This window comes from Herpailurus yagouaroundi, unplaced genomic scaffold (assembly GCF_014898765.1).
Source record: "Herpailurus yagouaroundi ecotype Mexico unplaced genomic scaffold, PumYag 194, whole genome shotgun sequence".
Lineage (NCBI taxonomy): Eukaryota > Metazoa > Chordata > Mammalia > Carnivora > Felidae > Herpailurus > Herpailurus yagouaroundi.
The window spans coordinates 9,193,325-9,212,020 of NW_024412425.1; the positions used below are offsets into that span (position 1 = coordinate 9,193,325).

The 18,696-nt window shown below is 49.0% G+C and overlaps 2 protein-coding genes across 5 annotated transcripts in view; one reads left to right on the forward strand and one right to left on the reverse strand.

Annotated features, from left to right (window-relative positions):
• Nucleotides 1-1,175: 1,175 nt before the first annotated feature.
• CUNH19orf12 (chromosome unknown C19orf12 homolog) lies at nucleotides 1,176-9,522 on the forward strand. Of its 4 annotated transcripts, none has more exons than XM_040445590.1 (3): nucleotides 1,176-1,484; nucleotides 4,677-4,846; nucleotides 8,457-9,522. In XM_040445590.1, the coding sequence occupies exons 2-3, from the start codon at nucleotides 4,687-4,689 to the stop codon at nucleotides 8,720-8,722; spliced, it is 426 nt and encodes a 141-aa protein (XP_040301524.1). In that variant the 5' UTR covers nucleotides 1,176-1,484; nucleotides 4,677-4,686; the 3' UTR covers nucleotides 8,723-9,522. The 4 variants fall into 4 exon arrangements, with proteins under 4 accessions (XP_040301524.1, XP_040301525.1, XP_040301526.1 ...); XM_040445591.1 differs by having other exon boundaries at nucleotides 1,176-1,374; XM_040445592.1 differs by having other exon boundaries at nucleotides 1,232-1,238.
• Nucleotides 9,523-12,087: 2,565 nt separating this feature from the next.
• PLEKHF1 (pleckstrin homology and FYVE domain containing 1) overlaps nucleotides 12,088-18,696 on the reverse strand; it is a 37,195-nt gene continuing 30,586 nt past the window's right edge. The window contains exon 3 of the transcript XR_005781571.1: nucleotides 12,088-14,193. The gene's annotated coding sequence lies outside the window, so the exon portion shown is untranslated. The remainder of the gene's footprint in view (nucleotides 14,194-18,696) is intronic.

Consider the following 18,696-nt stretch of genomic DNA (forward strand, 5'->3'; position numbering starts at 1 on the left):
TGCCACGCAGTGACCCGGGTTTGTGTGTGTGTGTGTGACCTCCTCAGTTACCCACGTGTATGTGTCCTCCTCAGTAACCCGGTGGGTGGGTATCACCCTCCTCAGTGTCCCAGGTGCGGGGCGGGGGGGGGGGGGGGGGTCAGGACGGAGTCCTAGTTAGGATACCGGGTGAGTCAGCACGCCTGGACTCGCCCTATGGGGACCGTTTAGAGATGACCCGAATGGATGTCAATGATTTAGGAGGGGCGAATTAGTTTGGTGAGGACAGGTGGCTTCTTTAGCCTTGAAAAAAGGAAACAGACTTTGAGAGGCTGCACAGCGGCCTGTTCATGGGCCAGGTAGGTAGGTAGGTAAGGTCACTCTGCCCGGGCCTGTGACAGAGAGAAGGCAGTACCTGCTTTGCTCTGACCTCCGTGGTACAAGAAGATAGGCCAGGGCGGCTTGCTCTTTTGATGTTTGTTTTTCTTTTTCTTTTTTTTTTAAGTTTATTTATTTATTTTGAGAGAGAAAGAGCATGAGCAGTAGAGGGGAAGAGGGAAAGGGCGCGTCAGAGAATCCCAAGCAGGCTCCGCACTGACAGTGTGAAGCCCCATTGGGGGCTGGAACTCAGGAACCGCCAGATCATGACCCGAGCCGAAGTCAAGAGCTGGACGCTTGCCCACCGAGCCACCCAGGCACCCTGCTCTTTCGATTTTTTACGAGAAATCTGAAATCAGATGTATGTGAAATCAGATCTCTTAAAACTGGCAACCAGCTGAGTTTTTAAAAAGTCTATGGGCGGGGTGCCTGGGTGGCTCAGTCGGTTAAGCGGCCGACTTCGGCTCAGGTCATGATCTCGCGGTTCGTGGGTTCAAGCCCCACGTCAGGCTCTGTGCTGACAGCTCAGAGCCTGGAGCCTGTTTCGGATTCTGTGTCTCCCTCTCTCTGACCCTCCGCCATTCATGCTCTATCTCTCTCTGTCTCAAAAATAAATAAACGTTAAAAAAAAAATTAAAAAAAAAAAGTCTATTAGCTAATCTGACAATGCTGGTGGGATCCAGGAGTAACCCTGGCCCCAGGGCATACAGAGGTAGGAAGACCAGGTTTACAGGAGCCAGTGCATACAGTGGAAGTTGATGACTTCCAACAGACGAGTAGAAAGTACTGAAGATTGCAGGTGAGCAAGATCTCTGTTTGAGTCCTTAGGGGCTTGCTTTTCTAATTTTTTGTTTTTTGTTTTTTAAACAGGGTGCATGGAGGTCTGTGTTAGCGCTGAAGCCCTCCTCTCTCTCCTGTCTCACAATCTGGTCCGTCTCAAAAAGCCGCGCTGCAGTCTCAGGGATGGGCTCATCTCCCTCTTTCCCAGAACCTTGCTGTAATCAGCAGACCAGCCTGGTGCGTGGAGAAAACCAGGGCTGCAAGTTGGCATTTGCCTTCCCTGTGGCTGGCAGATGGGCTTTCTGTGACCAGAACCTGTTTTGTGGACAAATCTGATTCTGAAATAGGTGTGATATGGGAGGGGAGGCCCCATTCCCACCCTCTGAGGTCTGTCCCCATCGGAGTACTCTTCCTCCCTCCTCCCTCCTCCCTCCTTCCTCCTTCCTCACTTCCCTGTTGCTTATAGACAAAGGCAAGCTTGGAGTGGGAGAAGGAGCAGGACTGCTTCCTCCCTCAATCTGGCAAGCCTGGAGAAGTCAGGAGGCTGAGCTTTTTAGCAAGGACTCAGGAGATGGGGTTACAAACCTTTCTTCCACAAGAGTCTATTGATGCTCTAGCTTCTAAAATGATTCCTGCAAGGAAATTAAGCCAGCTTTCTCTTGGATTGAGGCAGCCACAGTGCCACTGCTTTCTGTGGTGTAGAGCTATTGAGCCCAGCCAGAGTTGGGCCACTTCTTCCCCTGCCCTCCCACACACCGTGACACCTGCTGGTCCTCCAGTTCTGCAGAGCCCTGGGCCTGTGCCTTGTGCTGGTCTGCCTGGGCAAAGTGGAGGTTGAGAACAGCACTTGCACAATGATGCCTTATGAGCCCCTGTGGGTTTACATAAAGTCAATCAGAGCAGGTCGGAAGCTAGGGTTTTTTTGATGGACAATAGAGCGTGATGTGGCTGTTTCCTGCCTCATTTACATGCATTTTCTTGCTGTGCAGAAACGGTTTCGAGAGTGCAGATCATAATGCTGCAGAAAACCTGTTTTAGGAGTGGTGTCTGGGCAGAGTGCACTGGCCAGGAGGCCAGCCTTGCAGACCACCCTTGGGGTCTTCATGTGCCCGGAAATGGGAAGCTCACTGCAGCTTCCAGAGGGGCTTTCCTAGGACGGGAGCTTTGTCTCCCTTTCCCCAGCATAATTGACTGATAAAAAGCTAGATATAAACCAGATATAAAGTATACAATGATTAGACGTTCTACAGGAGGGTTTTTAGCTTTTTGAAAGGCTTGACCATGAAATTAAATGCCTTTGGTTATCAATATTTGAAATAAATGAGCATTTGAAATAAAACTCATTTTGTTTTCATAGCTTCACAGGACCATGGCTACTGGGTGAATCGAGTCCCGCCCTCCATCCCCTCATGTTTTAGTGACTTCTGCTGTGTGCAGTCCCTTAGCTCTTGTGATGCTATTTTACTCTTGTGACACTTGTTGTGAGTGGACAAGTCTTGACCCTCAAGTGGGCTGCCTTCCAGGGAGGAGAGGGCAGCATGTACTCTGAGAGGCTGCCAGTAGTGAGCAAAGGTGCCTGGAAGCTGGGAGGTGCCTTGATGGGTCCAGGACACATGCAGCCAAAGCAGGAACGGGCATCCTGACTTCTCCTCCAGTCCCTCGGGCGGCCCTTCAGGGCCTGCCCCTCATTGCCTCTATACCCCACTTGGTCAAACAGACCCATTCGGGGGATGCTTGTTTGCAGTTTCTGAACTTGAGGACTAAGTAAGAGATGTCACATGTCCCGGGTCACGCTCTCTTAGGGTCTTGCTGTCCAAAGTGGTGTTAGAAGGCCAGCTGGAGGCCTGTTCGAAATGCACAATCTCAGCCCACTCCTGCTGGCTGTACTTAGCAAGGTCGTCAGTGGTTCCCGTGCACTGAGGAGAATCACTGATCTCAAGAATATTGCAGGGACCAGAGCACAGGAGACTTCTTACCTCTCTGGGGACTGCACAGACGTTCTGAAACCTGACTGTGGTGATCCAGCAGGCCCACGGACTTCGTTCTAAGGGCTCAAATTGCTCTCCCAGGGTCGGGAGGGTAATTTTACACTAGAGGCTGGTTCTGGATTATCCTTGGGCCAAAAAGAAGATGTAACCAAAAGATATTGAGCAACAGGGTCTGCCCCAAACTTTGCAAGTTCCTTTAGCAACATTCCTTTAGCAAATGTGTCAGCCTGAGTGAAAACGGGAGTGATGGAAAGGAAGTGTCCACTGAGTCTTGCGTACAGCTGAAGCAGGAAGGAGAAGCACCAGCTCGGGCCGCTTTGATTTTAGCCCCCAGCCCAGGCAGGTGGCCCATCAGTGTAGTGGCTCTCCATTCACGCCCACCCTGGGTCAGAGCCCACCCTGCCCTTGCCCTGCCTGCCTGCCAGTTTCCCCCAGTATGGCAAACAATTTCCTGACCTCAGAGAAGTTTTCTAAGGTCATTGTTCCAAAGGCCCATCTGTCTCTGTTCAAACATATGCAACCCCCTGGAATTCTTTGGTTTATTTTATTCTCCGATTGTTTCATATTACCATGTCATCCTGTCTCTGTCTTTGATACCCCACATGCAGAACCGGATTGGGTTTAGGAGTGGTGTATGTCAGTAACAGAATGTCCATTTGTTTATTTATTTTTTACATTTTATTTATTTTTAAGGCGGGGGGCACAGCACAAGTGAGGGAGGGGCAGAGAGAGAGGGAGACACAGAATGGGAAGCAGGCTCCAGGCTCTGAGCAAGCGGTCAGCACAGAGCCCGATGCAGGGCTCGAACTCACAAACCATGATATCATGACCTGAGCCCAAGTCAGATGCTTAACCAACTGAGCCACCCAGGCACCCCCAGAATGTCCATTTAGAGCCATCATGTCTGAGGGCCTGCAGTATTCCAGACTCACACTGGCCACTTTGCATCCATTCTACTTATACCTTTCAAGAATCCAGCTTGTAGGTGGTTTGTCTCCATATTACAGGTGAGGAATGTGACGGTCTGCTCAGGGTCATGCAGCGGGCAAGTGCGGGCACAAGGCCGGTGTGGTCTCACAGCCCAACACTTTCCCCTTTACTGGCTTGGCATGAGCTCAGTTGCACTGTCACACAAAAGAGGACTTGAGGCCAGGACTTTCTGCACCCTGCCAGGCTTTGCACACTGGGGATGCCTGAGCCAGCAGGACGGTCGCTGATGCAAGAGAGGTCAGTCTTGCCTCACTTGTGGTGAACCGGTAGAGCCTGCAGTTGGGGTTGCTCCTTAATCTGTCCTAAGTCAGAAGTTAAGCAGAGAGAAAAGAAGACCTTTCACCCATTCTGCTGATTCTGTTTGCTTGTGAACTAAATGCTACCCTGCTTTGTCTGTGACAACTTTTCACGTGACGGAGTGCTGTCGGTCGTGCGTATGGTGGAGCTACTGTTCTCTACTGAAAAATGAGGACTCTTCCTCAAAACTCTAGGGAGAGTAACATTTGGGTGGAAATACACTGATACCCATTGAAAGTCTCCCTCTGAAATGCTTCCTTTGAGGCTTGCCGAGATGCCCGTCGTGGTAGGAGACATCATGAAGCTGCTCTGCTCCATTTCCGAGGAGAGAAAAATGAAGGCGGCCGTCAAGCACTCTGGGAGGGGCGCCCTGGTCACAGGGGCCGTGGCCTTCGTCGGGGGCCTGGTTGGAGGCCCACCTGGGCTAGCTGTTGGTAAGCGTGAATCCCTTGCAGGGGCAGCCAGCCTGGTGGGTGTTGTGAAAAAGGCCTTTGAGACCACGGAGACCTCATAAAGGTCTCTGTCCTGTGTGAGATGTTCAGTCAAGTTGCTTCTGTGAAATGATCTCTGTGTACCTAATGTATCCTATTGAAAACTCAGCTTCTGAGTGTGAATGTGTCAGAAGTGCAGGGTGTTCTTGGAAATGGCATGTGTCATGCAGACCTGGGGGATGCCTCTCCCCGCAGGGGTGTGTCCTAGAGTACGAGGATATCGGGGTGTCCTGGGTCCCTTGGATAGTCTCCTAACCCCGTCACCATTGCATATCACTGCAGAAGGGAACCAGGGAGGAGGCTGGGATTTGCTGAGCACCTGCTAGGAGCACATGCTGTCTGGCCATTTTACATAAGCCCATTCAGAGAGACTGCCCCATTCTGAAAGCAAACAATCTAATGCAGAAACAGCAATAAACTATGCTAGAGTGGCCATCCCTGCCCCTTTCTTTTGCCACCTGCTTCTATTTGAGAGCCAGTTTCTGGCAATGAATGGAGGTTTGGCTGATTTTCCCATCATTCCTTGGAGATAGGATGAGGTTGCTTCCTTTGGCTTAGGAATAGGAAGGAAGAATTCCTGTGTGGCCTGAACCGTGGGCTAGGGTGGCATTAGTGAGCTGGCTGCTGTGTGGGCCTGACTTGAGGAGGGGCTGGATTATGCCTCCCTTGAGGTGCCTCAGATGGACCCTGAAACATAGGGGCATTGGCTAAAGACATGGTCTGCTGCATTGGGCTCAGTGAATACTTAACTGAATGCCTGCCTTGTGCTGGGGAGGCTGTGCTGGGGACATTGGAGAGCTCAGAGTCTGGTGGAAATCCTGTCTGTACACGAGTATAGGCTGGAGAGGTGACTGTGTGTCTGCCAGGTTGGCTTCTGTTTCCCAGCTCCCCAGCATGGCTTCCTGCTCTGTTCTGCCTTTCTATAGCAGGATGGGCATATCCGAGGACATTTCATGAAGCTGAGATCACACTGGGGAGTAAATCAGCATGTGGGTGGCTCCAGACCTTCCACATGTACATTTCCCTTTCCAAACTGTGAATTAGTGAGTCCTGACTTCAGCTTCTCACCATCCAAGAAGCAGCCAGTGAGGGCGGAGAGCAGGCCATTGCCTCTTTCCTCAGCGACATTCTGTATCTTTGTCCCACCCCATCTAGTGCACTCAGGGGCGGTCTTGATAGGATCGTTTATCATATAGCTGTTCTCAGATGCCATTGTGGGAGCATATATTTTATTCGGATTATGTAAAAGCTGGTGGAGAACAGGATGTCTGCAAAGAGATCCTGGGGGATTCGCTACTTGCAGCCCCTGCATCTTGGGCGGGAGTATCATTTTACCCAGAAAACAAAGGAATTTTCTCTTCTCCAAAGAGTTAGTAATTTGCTGGTCGATATTCCTGGCGACTTTTTGCATTAAGTGCTGCTCTAAATCAAATATTGATGTTCTCATAAAGGTTTAGTGCAGATGTGTGCAACTCTTGTCGACTCTAAGCACTTCACGGGTGTCATGGGGAAAAGTTCAGTAAAACTTGTAAATTACTGATTTTCCCTCCCCAGAATCTTCCCTGCCTTAGGAGCAGAAGGGGAACCTGCCCAGGGGCAGTGCTGAGGCTCCAGGACTCGATGTTGGCCTGGTCTCTGTCTCAGGGGAGGGTGTGCTTCTTGAGAGGGTGCAGGTTTACGGCGTGTGTGTAGGGTCCAGCCTACATATGGGTCCTCCCTGGCCCGGGGCTGTATTCTTTCAGATAAACCTCTTATTTGGGAGCAGTAGTAGATGTACAGAGAAGTTGGCAGGACCATGCAGAGAATTCCTGTATATCCCTCACCCAGTTTCTGTTCCCCTAACGTTAACGTCTTGTATTACAATGATACGTTTGTCAAAACTAAGAAGCCAACACTGATACCTGACTATTAGCTGTTCTCCAGACTTTATTTGGATTTTGGCAGTTTTTGCATTAATGAACTTTTCCTGTCCCCAAATCCAGCTCAAGATATCACACTGCATTTAATCCTCATGTCTCCTTAGTCTCCCCTGGTCTGTGACGGTTTCTCAGACTTTGCTTGTCTTTCACAGCCTGGGTAGCTTTGAGGAATATTGGTCAGGTATTTGTAGAATGCCTCTCTGTTTGGGTCTGCCTGATGACTTTCTCGTGATTAGCCTGGGGTTATGGACCATGGAAGGAGGTGGTGTGTCTATTTCATAGTGTCATTTCAGGGACACATGACACCCACAGGGCCTCCCTGGTGACACCCACCTTGCTCACCTGGTTAAGGTGGTATTTGCCAGGTTTCTCCACTGTGAAGTTACCGTTTCCCATTTCCATGCTCTGCTCTACTCGTTGGAAGAGAGTTGTCATGTCCAGCTAGCTGGGCTGCATATTTTAAGTACCTGGTCATTGATATTTGAAAATCATGGGACCTTTTGAAGATACAAATCTAGCATTCTGTGCAGTACCAATGGGTTGGCAAGGGGTGGCCACGGCCCATTTAGATAGGGAAACAGCTCCCTGTCACCCACAGGCTCACCCAGCCTTCCTCATTCCTCTCAGCCCCCTGCCTGGCCCCTGAAGGCACTAGGGTTTGAGACCTCTGCCCCAGGGTGCCTTTCTGTAACAAACCTGCATCCCACTTGATTAGACAGGACTTTCCATTGACATAAGGACATCAAGTCCCCAAATCGTGTGCCTTAAATTTGATCATAAATTTACATTTAAAAACACTGATTATGCCCTTTTGGGGCCGCTGGAAAAGAAATAGTTGAGTAAGTTAAATCTGATATTTATCATCATACAACTCTGGAGGGGTTGCATTAAAAATAGTTGTTTCAAGAGTAAAGGTCTCCTTATCTGTCCCCAGGGTCCTTTAAGCACATGATTTCACTAGAAATTTCCAAAGTTCAGGGGCAAAGAGCATATTAGACACTCAATGGAGAAAACTCTGCCTCACCACTGAGATAATTCTCCTTAAAAATGCACTTGAGGGGCGCCTGGGTGGCGCAGTCGGTTAAGCGTCTGACTTCAGCCAGGTCACGATCTCGCGGTCCGTGAGTTCAAGCCCCGCGTCGGGCTCTGGGCTGATGGCTCAGAGCCTGGAGCCTGTTTCCGATTCTGTGTCTCCCTCTCTCTCTGCCCCTCGCCCGTTCATGCTCTGTCTCTCTCTGTCCCAAAAATAAATAAACGTTGAAAAAAAAAATTAAAAAAAAAATGCACTTGATCACAGCTCTCTCCTTTCAGATGAGAGAGATTTTTGTGGGAAGCATGGGAGCCTTCGGCCCCTGGAAAAGATTGTAGTTAGCACAGCTATGAGGTGGGAGACGCTTCGTGCAGAGCTTAAGGAAGGGCATGCTTGGGTGTCAATTATACAGACCCAAATGGACTAAAGACCACATAAACCTCTGCCCCCCGCACTGTGGGGTAGAGCGGGCACAGAGCCGAGCCCATTCTGGCCCTCCCTGAATGTGCCTACTCGTCATGGTGGTGGACGTGCTCTCTGCAAGAACCTGAGACCGTCATTTACGATTACGGCCCAACTAATTAAGCCTTCCCTTGTTTTCTAGGGGGGGCCGTCGGGGGTCTATTAGGTGCATGGATGACAAGCGGACAGTTTAAGCCAATTCCTCAGATCCTAATGGAGCTGCCACCCGCTGAGCAGCAAAAACTCTTTAATCAAGCCACCGCCATCGTCAGGCACCTGGAGTGGATGGACGCCGTGCAGCTGACCACGCTGGTCATGGGCAGTGAGGCCCTGCAGCAGCAGCTGCTGGCGATGCTGGTGAACTATGTCACCAAGGAACTCCAGGCTGAAGTTCAGTACGATGACTAGGTCGTTCCTCCTGGGACACAGGGGTCTCGTGTACGTGATTCAGACCCACAGAAGGGGACAGGGGGTTTGGGAAAGCCCCACATCATCAGTGTGTTACCTTGTGTGGAATGAAAGCTGCTGGAGAGGTTACTGCGGCGCGGTATCATGCTCTGGAGATTATTTATGAAGACGTCGTGTTTTGGGGTCGTGTGCACTAATATGCACTGACCACCCTGTGGCTGGAGGGCTGGTGAAGAGCGACATCAGTGACAGCTTTCCGGGTCCACTGTTACTCACAAGGCAGTGTGGCGGAAGGCCCCTGTGTTCCACCTCCCCACCTGTGAAGGAGTCCTGTCCTAAGCACCTGTTAGAGGACGCCTGTCCTAAGCACCTGTTAACGGGACCTGTTTCTCCCCTGGGGCCCTGGGTCTCAGGACCTGGGAGCTGGCCCATGAGGGAATCACATTTCCCTCATGTGCCCCTTCCCTGGCCAGTGACTTCCAAGTGTCCCTTCCATGGAGGGGCGGTCGGCATGTTGAGTGAAGCCACAACATCAAGGCCCCCAGCCCTTCTCCCACGTGGCATACCTGGGCTCTCACTGTCCCAGGGGCTTACTCTCCCCATCTGAAAAGTCGTGGTAGTTCTTGAGGTTTGCTTTTCAAATTAAGTACTTTCAGTAAAAAGTGTTGCTCTTTCTGAATTGATAGAATCTAGGAAATGCGTCCACCCTAAATTCTCCCTTAATACTATATTCACTTTGTTTTTGGAACCGTAACTTGACTAGGTGTTATCAAATTGCAATAAATGTTTTCTGAACAGGCCTCTTCTCACATATTTTGTGTAAAGCATTTGTAACACCCAGAGTCGTACACCTGGAGTGCAAGGGAATGCTGGATTTGTGGCTCTAAAGGATGACAGAAGCCTCCCAAGTCCAGTGCCTGAGACCCAGTTTTCCAGGTTTCCTGCTTCAGCCTCCCTGTGCTGCCATGTGTGCACCCTGCCCTGAGCCTCCCCTACTCCCCTGGCACCTGCAGAATGCCCCTTAGGTCTCCAGGCCCTGGGCAGGACAGCAACTTGGGGCTCTCTCTGATGGGAAACGGCATGGGCCTCCCTGGGGGTATGGAGGAGGCCCTCCTGCTAAGGAGAACCAGTGTTCCAGCTCTTCCATTGGTGTAAAGGAAACTTCAGGGTGAATTAGAACCCACACTGATTAAGGAAGGATTGAGCCTTTATCTCACAGAAAAGGTGCTCTTTAGCTGGCCTCAGCTAATACAAGTTAGGTGCCCTGGCACAGGCCACACCCCTGGAACTGATTAAGCCACTGGTCATTGATGTGCTGTTTGAGTTAATGGAGTGCAGGTAGGGGGCCATTTGGATGGTTCTTCTAACTCACAGAGGGTGATTGGGAAGTTGGGGGAAGCCTCACCCATGCATTACTTATGTGTTGGGTGGGCCTGACTCTCCCAGGCCCAGGGGACACAGGGGTCCTAGGTAAGAAGCCCTATACTGATGTCCACTGAAGTGCCCCTCTGGCCTGCCTGCCTTGATTCCTTGGAAAAACACTGGCCCAAGTGTTGGGTGACCAATTATGGGTCAGATGGAGCAGGCCTTGCTGAATGAAGTCACCCTTGACTAGCCGGGTCCTGGAGTGACCCATACTGGACTTTGGGCCCAAGAGGGCAGACCAGACCTTGAGTCCTGTCTTCCATAGGAAGTAAAAGCACTTTCCCTTCAGGATTTCCTTTCGGCTCCTATGGTGTTAGTATTCTTATTTCTGTGTCTTCTATGAAAAAATCTTCATTTATTTATTTTTCAATAGGTAACACCAGCCTGGTACAAAACTTAGAAGACGTCAGACAGTACAAATGTAAAAGCAAGCCTTCCTCTTGCAGGGACCCCTGTTCCAGTCCTCTCCCCAGAGTATTCCTTAACTCTGTTTTTAAACAGTCTTTGAAAACCATTCATTTCCTTTTATTTGTTAGTGTTTGCTGATGAAAGCTTAGAAAAATCCAGAAAAGGATAATGTTTTACTGCCTAGATTATCACTCTTTGTTTTTTAATGTTTGTTTATTTTGAGAGAGAGAGAGAGAGAGAGAGAGAGAGAGAGAGAGAGAGAATCCCAAGCAGGCTCTGAGGTGTCAGCACAGAGCCTGATATGGGGCTCAATCGCAGGAACCCATGAGATCGTGACCTGAGCTAAAATTAAGAGTCAGATGCTCATGGGGCGCCTGGGTGGCCAGTTAGTTAAGCGTTCGACTTCAGCTCAGGTCATGATCTCACAGCCTGTGAGTTTGAGCCTCGTGTTGGGCTCTGTGCTGATGGTTCAGAGCCTGGAGCTGCTTCAGATTCTGTGTCTCCCTCTCTCTCTGACCCTCCCCTGCTCACGCTCTGTCTCTCTCTCCTGAAAAAATAAATAAACATTAAAAAAAAAATTCAGACACTCAACTGACTGAGCCACCCAGGCACCCCTCAGAATATCACCCTTAACAAATTTGGTGTGTTTCATGCAAACCTTTTAATGCTATCTGTGCATATTTCCACCATATTTGTGTTCTTACTGTTTAGGCCTCTTTGAACACTTTTACCAATTAACATTAAGTAACATTTGTGATATAATTTAAAATTCCTTGTAAATATGTAATGGCTGTATAACATTCCATCACACTTAACCATATCCCTGGTATGGTTTCCATTGCTGCAGTGAACATTTTTGTGTTAACATTCGTTTCATATTTTACATTACGATAGTCTTTCAGATATATTCCTCAAAGTGAAATTAGTGTATTAAAAAGTATGCAATAGGGGCGCCTAAGTGGCTCTGGCAGTTGAGTGTCCAACTCTTGATTTTGGCTCAGGTTGTGATCCTAGGGTTGTGGGACTGAGCTCTGCATCTGGCTCTGCGCGGAGCGTGGAGCCTGCTTGGGATTCTCTCTCTCTCTCTCTCTCTCTCTCTCTCTCTCTCTCTCCCCCCCTCCCCTGCTTGTTCATCCACACTCTCTGTCTCTCTCTCCAAAAAAACAATTTTAAGTATGCAATATATTTTTTTACGTTTTAAATTTTATTTATTTTTGAGACAGAGAGACGGAGACAGAGTACTAGCAGGGGAGGGGCAGAGAGAGAGGGAGACACAGAATCCAAAGCAGGCTCCAGTCTCCGAGCTTTCAGCACACAGCCCGATGCGGGGCTTGAACTCATGGACCATGATATCATGACCTGAGCCAAAGTCAGACACTCAACAGACTGAACCACCCAGGCACCCCAGTATGCAATATTTTTTAAAGCTGTTATATTCTGTCAAAATCCTTTCTAGATAGTCAGTGTTAATAATCTGCTTTCCCCACAACAGGGTTTGGGGGTGCACATCTCACTGTATCCTCACCCAGAAATAGGATGATAAGTGTCTTAAACTTCATTTGTTGAGTGATTACTGACATCTTGGCTTGATTAGTTTTTCTTTGATAGTGGGGTTGACAGGGCTGGGGTGACCTCCTGATAGCCGTCTTCCCAGGTGGTGTTGAAAGCCCCCGGGTCCTACGGCCTGAGCAGAGGGCTGGCAATGGGCTGGCCCCCTGTGGCTGGCAGGGCAGTAGCTGGCTGGGCGGTGGCAGCGGGGTGGCCAGGAAACACTAGGGGACTGCCAGCAGGGTAAGGAGGCAGCTGAGGAAGAAGCCTTGCTGGTGGTGGGGGGGACCCAGTAATTATAAAAAGAAACCATCTGTTCTGGGCCGGTTATTAACCTGCTTTGGGTGTTGACATGACAGCGCCGGGCAAGATTTTTCACAGGCAGATGGTGTATTTTTAGCTAGAATGAACTTTTTTATTTTTCTGTTTTTTCATTTTATTTATTTATTTTTTTGAGATGTCTGGCTTGGAAGTAAACACGACTGGGGTGTGTTGCAATGCATGGTGGGGAGGCTGTCAGGAATGGGGCTGGAGGTTTGGAAGGAAGCAATTCTCTCCCCATTAGTTATTGAGAGGTGCCATCTAGTGGTCAAGTATGCACATCCTCTGTCAGTTTCCCTCCCAGCCTTCTTGGGTTACCCGAGGGGCCAGGACGTGGCTCCACCAGGATGCCTGTTATTGAGTTCCCCTTGGGAGGGCGGCTAGGGTCTTCCTGAGGTTTTAATAAGCCATGAACAGAACATCAGCCATGTCTCCTGCAATCTTTTTGCATAGAAACCAGAATGTGTCTCAATCCTGAACAATCAACATATGGCAATTAAGAAATGCCAGGATTCATCTAAACCACACAGGGAAAGGGGGCTGACTGATGCGTTTTCAGTTTGTTGGGAGGAGGTAAATGGCTTTATTAACCGGAGGAGGCTTCTTGGACTATTTGATAACTGTGGGTCAGGAGGTGAAGCTCGAGCCGGCCAGCTGGATTGTAGCCTCAGGGCAGCTGTGGGTATCCCAAGTGCTGGCACACAGAAGGAGCCGAAAAGTGTTTCTTTAAACTACAGAGGTGATGGCTACTTAATTTGTATGAGTTTTGAGGGAAGGACTTCACTCATTCTCATTTGCAAAGCAAATGCCAGGATAATAGCTTCTGTTACATAACAATTAATTGGTAAAAATAAATACAAGTGATCAAACCCAGAACTGGCAGGGCTGCAGGAAGACACACACACACACACACACACACACACACACACACACAGAGTGCTGGAGGAAATACTTGGTGATACAGTCTTTTGGGAGAGTGATTTGAAGAAAAAAAGTCACAGGAACCATAAAATTGTATACACTTTCCAGCCAACAAATTTCACTTCAGGGAAAACATTACAATAAAATAATTCAAATGGAAAAAGGATAAAGATATTCATAGCACTGCTGTTTATGGCGGCAGGAGAAAAGGGAACCAGCCCCAGTGCTGAGCAACAGGGACATAGTCAAACTGCATATGTGGGCAATATAATGGAATACTAATAGCCAATTTTAATAAGTAGTAAATGGGGATGGGTATATGAAATTCGCTAGAACTTCTCCATACACACTGTTTACCTTACAGCCGTTTCACCCTTCCATGCTTGGGGGGAATAAAGAAAAAGACAAATTCTAACGGGTGCTGGTCGTGACCTTCCAGGCTTCCAAAGCGGTGAGGGCATGGTTCAGAAGAAGCAGTGTGCAGCAGACAAGAGGCCCTGCGTTGTGGGCATCTTGTGCCCACAGGCGTTCTAGTGTTACAAAGTGTGAGTGCTTTACCTGTCCCTAAACCACACAAGGACCAGCCTGGTCCCCAGCTCCCTGGGGCTGCCTCCTGGGCTGGACTCGAGGCTGAGTTTTCACGAGCGCGCTCCGGGGGCCCTACCTCCTCAGAGGCATGGCCCCACTGTAACATGAACTCCTTGAGCTCCACCCCAGGCACGTGGGACTTGTACCCACGGACTCTGGCAGGAAGGTCAGCCATGCCGGGAACCATTTTGGATGTGGGGTCTTCTCTCTAGTGTCTCGCCAACAGAATCTAACACAAGCCACAAATGTGAGCCACATTTCTAAAAAGCAAGAAGAAACAGATGAAATTCACTTAATAATGTAACTTAACCAAATAGACCAAATATTATCAACTTGTAATTGATATAAATGATTATTGAGATATTTTCCTTCCTTTAAAATATTAAGTCTTTGAAACCTGGTGTATAGTTTTTATACTTAGAGCACATTTCCTTTCTGACTAGCCACATGTCAAGCCACATGTGGCCAGTGGCTACTGTATCAGGCATCACAACTCTCTAAAATACATAATAGAAAATGTAAAGACGAAAGATTTTTCTTTTCCACTTGGGTTGCCAGTGACATGGACATCTCCCTGCAAAGGGCCAGGAACCTCTTTCTGTTCCTTCTCTGCTCTGAAGTTCAGGATCTGGGCTTGTTTGAGGTCCTTGTTAGAGGTCAAGAGCAGGTTGGATGGTGTTGTGGGCTGAATTGTGTGCTCTCCAAATTCATAGGCTGGAGCCCTAACCCCCAATGTGATAGCATTTAGAGGTGGGGCCTTTAGGAGGTAATCAGGGTTAGATGAGACCATGGCCAGGACACCCATGATGGGATTAGTGCCCTTATGAGAAGAGACATCAGAGACCTCACTCACTATCTCTCTGTGAAGACACAGTGGAAAGACAGCTGTCTGCAAGCCAAGAGTTCTCACCAGAATGCAGCCACACTGGCACTGTCATCTTGGGCTTCCAGCTTCTGGACAGTGAGCAATAAATGTTCATTGTTTACATTAAGTACAAGCCCATTGTTGATGAGTACCCAGTCTTTGCTACTTTGTTGTGGCAGCCCAAGGCCACTGAGACAGATGGGGCACTGGAAGGTTGAGGACTTGCTGGTAACTCCCTCCTCACCCTCTCTAATTAGCTTTAGGGGCAAGGGCATTTTCTCTCTGTATCTTGGGATAACAAGCTGGTCTTGTGTGTGGCTAAAGACCTTCTCCCTGGATGAACCTGACCATCCTCAGCAAGAGGGCTGCTTGCTGCAGCCACTAACAACCAGCCTTGTCCAGGGGCACCTGGGTGGCTCAGTCACTTAAGCGTGCAATTCTCAATGTTGGCTCAGATCATGATCTCATGGGTGTGGGATCAAGCCCCACATCAGGCTCTGCACTGCTTCGGATTCTCTTTGGATTCTCTCTCTTGCCCTCTGCCGTCTGCTCACTCTCTCTCAAAATAAATAAATAAAACTTAAAAAAAAAAAAAAAAAAAAGAACCAGACTTGTCCTTCCACCCTGGTACAGGCAGCCCTCAGAGGCCTTGGATCCCTCCACTCTTCCCACACCCCTCCCAACCCCTACCCCCGCACCTGCCTAAAGAACACCTGAACACAGACTGGTCTTACTTTTGCTTCATCATCGCTAAGCTCAGGGAGGTGGCCCACTTCCGCTCCTGCTAACCTCTTCTCCCAGCTCCCACCCCTCCCCCTCTGCCTTCTCTGCAGTGTGACATGGTGCCTGTTTCACTACAGAAAGGGAAGTGTTGGGGAGAGAACGTTCATTGCCCACACATCTCCTTGCCCTTGACTTGCGCCAGCCCCTCCTCTGGGCACCCCTCTCCCTCTGGAGGCTGCTGCTCCAGTCTTTCTTCTCCTTCCCCTTCATCACCATTTCCCACTCTGTGCAGGGTTTTGCCCATAAGCATGTACACATGCATTTCTTCCATACTAAAAAACAACAAAAATTTCAACAAGGGTACCAGGACAATTCCATGGGGAATAACTGTCTTTTCAACAGATGGTTGTGGGACAACTGTATAAAAAATGAAGGTGGGCAGTCCCCCATCTGATACCATATAAAAAATTAACTCAAAATAGATCATTTCTTAAATAAAAACATGGGAATAACTCTTTATGATCTTGTATGAGTCAATGGTTTCTTAGACATGACACAAAAACAACAAATGACAAAAAGAAATTGATAAATGGGACTTCATCAAGATTAAAAACTTTTGTATTTCAAAGGACACCATCAAGAAAGTGAAAAAAAATAACACAGGATGGGAGAAAATAATTACAAACCATGTATCTGATAAGGGACTAGTATCTAGAATATATAAAGAGCTCTTGGAACTCGAAAACAAAGAGACAAACAACCCAATTAAAAAAATGTGCAAAGGATTTGAATAGACATTTCTCCAAAAAAGATATCCAGATGGCCAATAAGCACATGAGAAGGTGCTCAACATCATTAGTCATCAAAACAACAATGAGATGCCACTTCTCCCCTACTCTGATGGTTACAATAAAAAAGGCAATAACAAGTGTTGATGAGATTGGGAAGAAATTGGAACATTTATATATTGCAGGTGGGAACATAAAATGGTGCAGCCACTTTGGACAACAGTTTGTCAGTTCCCCAAAATATTAAACATAGAGTTACCATATGACCCAGCAATTCTACTCCTAGGTATATACCCCAGAGAACTGAAAACATGTCCACACAAAAACCTGTATGTGAATGTCCATTAGCAGCATTATTCATAAGAATCAAAAAGGGTTAACAACCTAGGTGTCTGTCAGCTGATGAATGGATACACAAAATGCGGTATGTACATTGTCTGAAACATGCGATGGGATGTTATTCAGCAATAAAAAGGAATTATATACCGATACATGCTACAACAGGGATGAACGTGGGAAGATGCGAAGTGGGAGAAGCCAGTTGCAAAAGACCACATATTGTACGATTCCACTTGTGTGGAATGTCCAGAATAGAGACTGAAGGCAAATGGGTGGTTGTTAGGGGCCGGGGGAGGGGAGAACGGGCAGTGAACACTCGTGGGTGTGGGGTTCCACTCTGGCGTGGTGAAAATCTCCTGGAATTAGATAGTGGGAACGGGTGCACAATCTTGTGAATATACTAGCAATCACTGAACAGCAAACTTTAAAGGGCAGAGAGATTTTATGGGATGTGAATTATATCCCAATAAAGCTGTTTAAAAAGCACCTCTGGGAGCGGCTGGGTGGCTCAGTCGGTTAAGCGACCAAATTTGGCTCAGGTCATGATCTCACGGTTTGGGGGTTCGAGCCCCGCGTTGGGCCCTGTGCCGACAGCTCGGAGCCTGGAGCCTGCTTCTGATTCTGTGTCTCCCCCTCTCTCTCTCTGCCCCTCCCCCACTTGCGCTCTATCTCTCAAAAATGAATAAACATGAACATATATATATATACACATACATAAAGCACCTCTTCCATCTCTAGCCACTGCGGCGTTTCTCTTCCCCTTTGCAATGGAATTCTTCAGATGACTTCACCAGTTTGGCTCTGTTCTCCGGGTGCTTTCCAGCAGGCCTCTGCTCCTACCACCCCACTAAATGTTCTCCTGTCACAGCAGCCACATTGTAGTCGACCACTTCACGTGACATCCACATTACTGAACACAGGCTGGCTCTTGGTCCTCGTGCCACCCGATGACCCCCGTGGGCAGCGTCTGGCACGGCTGGGCCCCCTGCCGGCTGCCGCGCTCTCCAGGCCCTCCTCCGGCCTGGCCGGCTGCTCCCCAATCTCCACCTCCACCTCCGCGGCTCTAGCCTCCGGTCTGTCCTGTGGGGTTGTCCACGTGTGCAACAGCGTTTGTCAGCCCGGACTCTTGCCTGCGCTCTAGTCCTTCCCGTACAACTTTGCATTCAGTCTCCAACTTTACATGCCGAAACTGAGCTCCGGATACCCACACTCTCCGCTCAGAAACCACGACAGACAACCACCACTGGTTGGTGGCTGGCCCCAGCCTTCTCTGTCTCACAAACCAGGAGCTTCACGCTTGCAGCTGCACTGACCTCTTTCCTCACACCCTGTATCCAATGCACTGGCAGATTCTGTTGGTCCCACCTGCAAATATATCAGTATTTAATGTCTTAGCACCTCTGCACGGAGCCTGGTGCCAGCCATCATCACCTCCCACCTCCTTAGCGGCTCCCAGGTTGCCCTCCCGGCCCCCATGAGTCCAGTCCGTGGCAGCCAGTGGTCCTGCTAAAAGGTGAGTCAGGTGTGCTTCTCTGCTGAAACACCTCCCGTGACTCCTGTTATGTCACTCCATGCAAAGCCAAAGTCCTTACGATGCCTCCAGGGCCCTGCTCCGTCTCCCCAGCTTTGGACATCTCCAGCAGCTCTCCCCTTCTCTCGCTCTGCCAGCCACACCGGCCTCCTCCGTGCTCCTCCACCAGCCTGGGGACATCTCCACCCCAGGGCGTTTGCACTTGTTGCTTCCTCTGCCCGGGATGTTCTTCTCCCAAATATCTGCCTCACTTCCTTCAGGTCTTGACCCAAGTACACCTTTTCAGTGACGCCTTGTCTGGGCACTCGATCTGAAATTGTAGCCACCCAGCTCTCACCACCCCCCTCTCTGTGTTGTTATCTGTACACTCAATCCTTCTCAGATACTCCATTATTACAGGATCTACATCAAGGAGAAGGGTGTTGAGATTATCTCTTCAGAAACCAAATGAAAAAAGGCTCGTCAACAGAGCTGAACTAACAAGGGGCAGGCCGAGTGCCTCCATAGTGCACCCCTC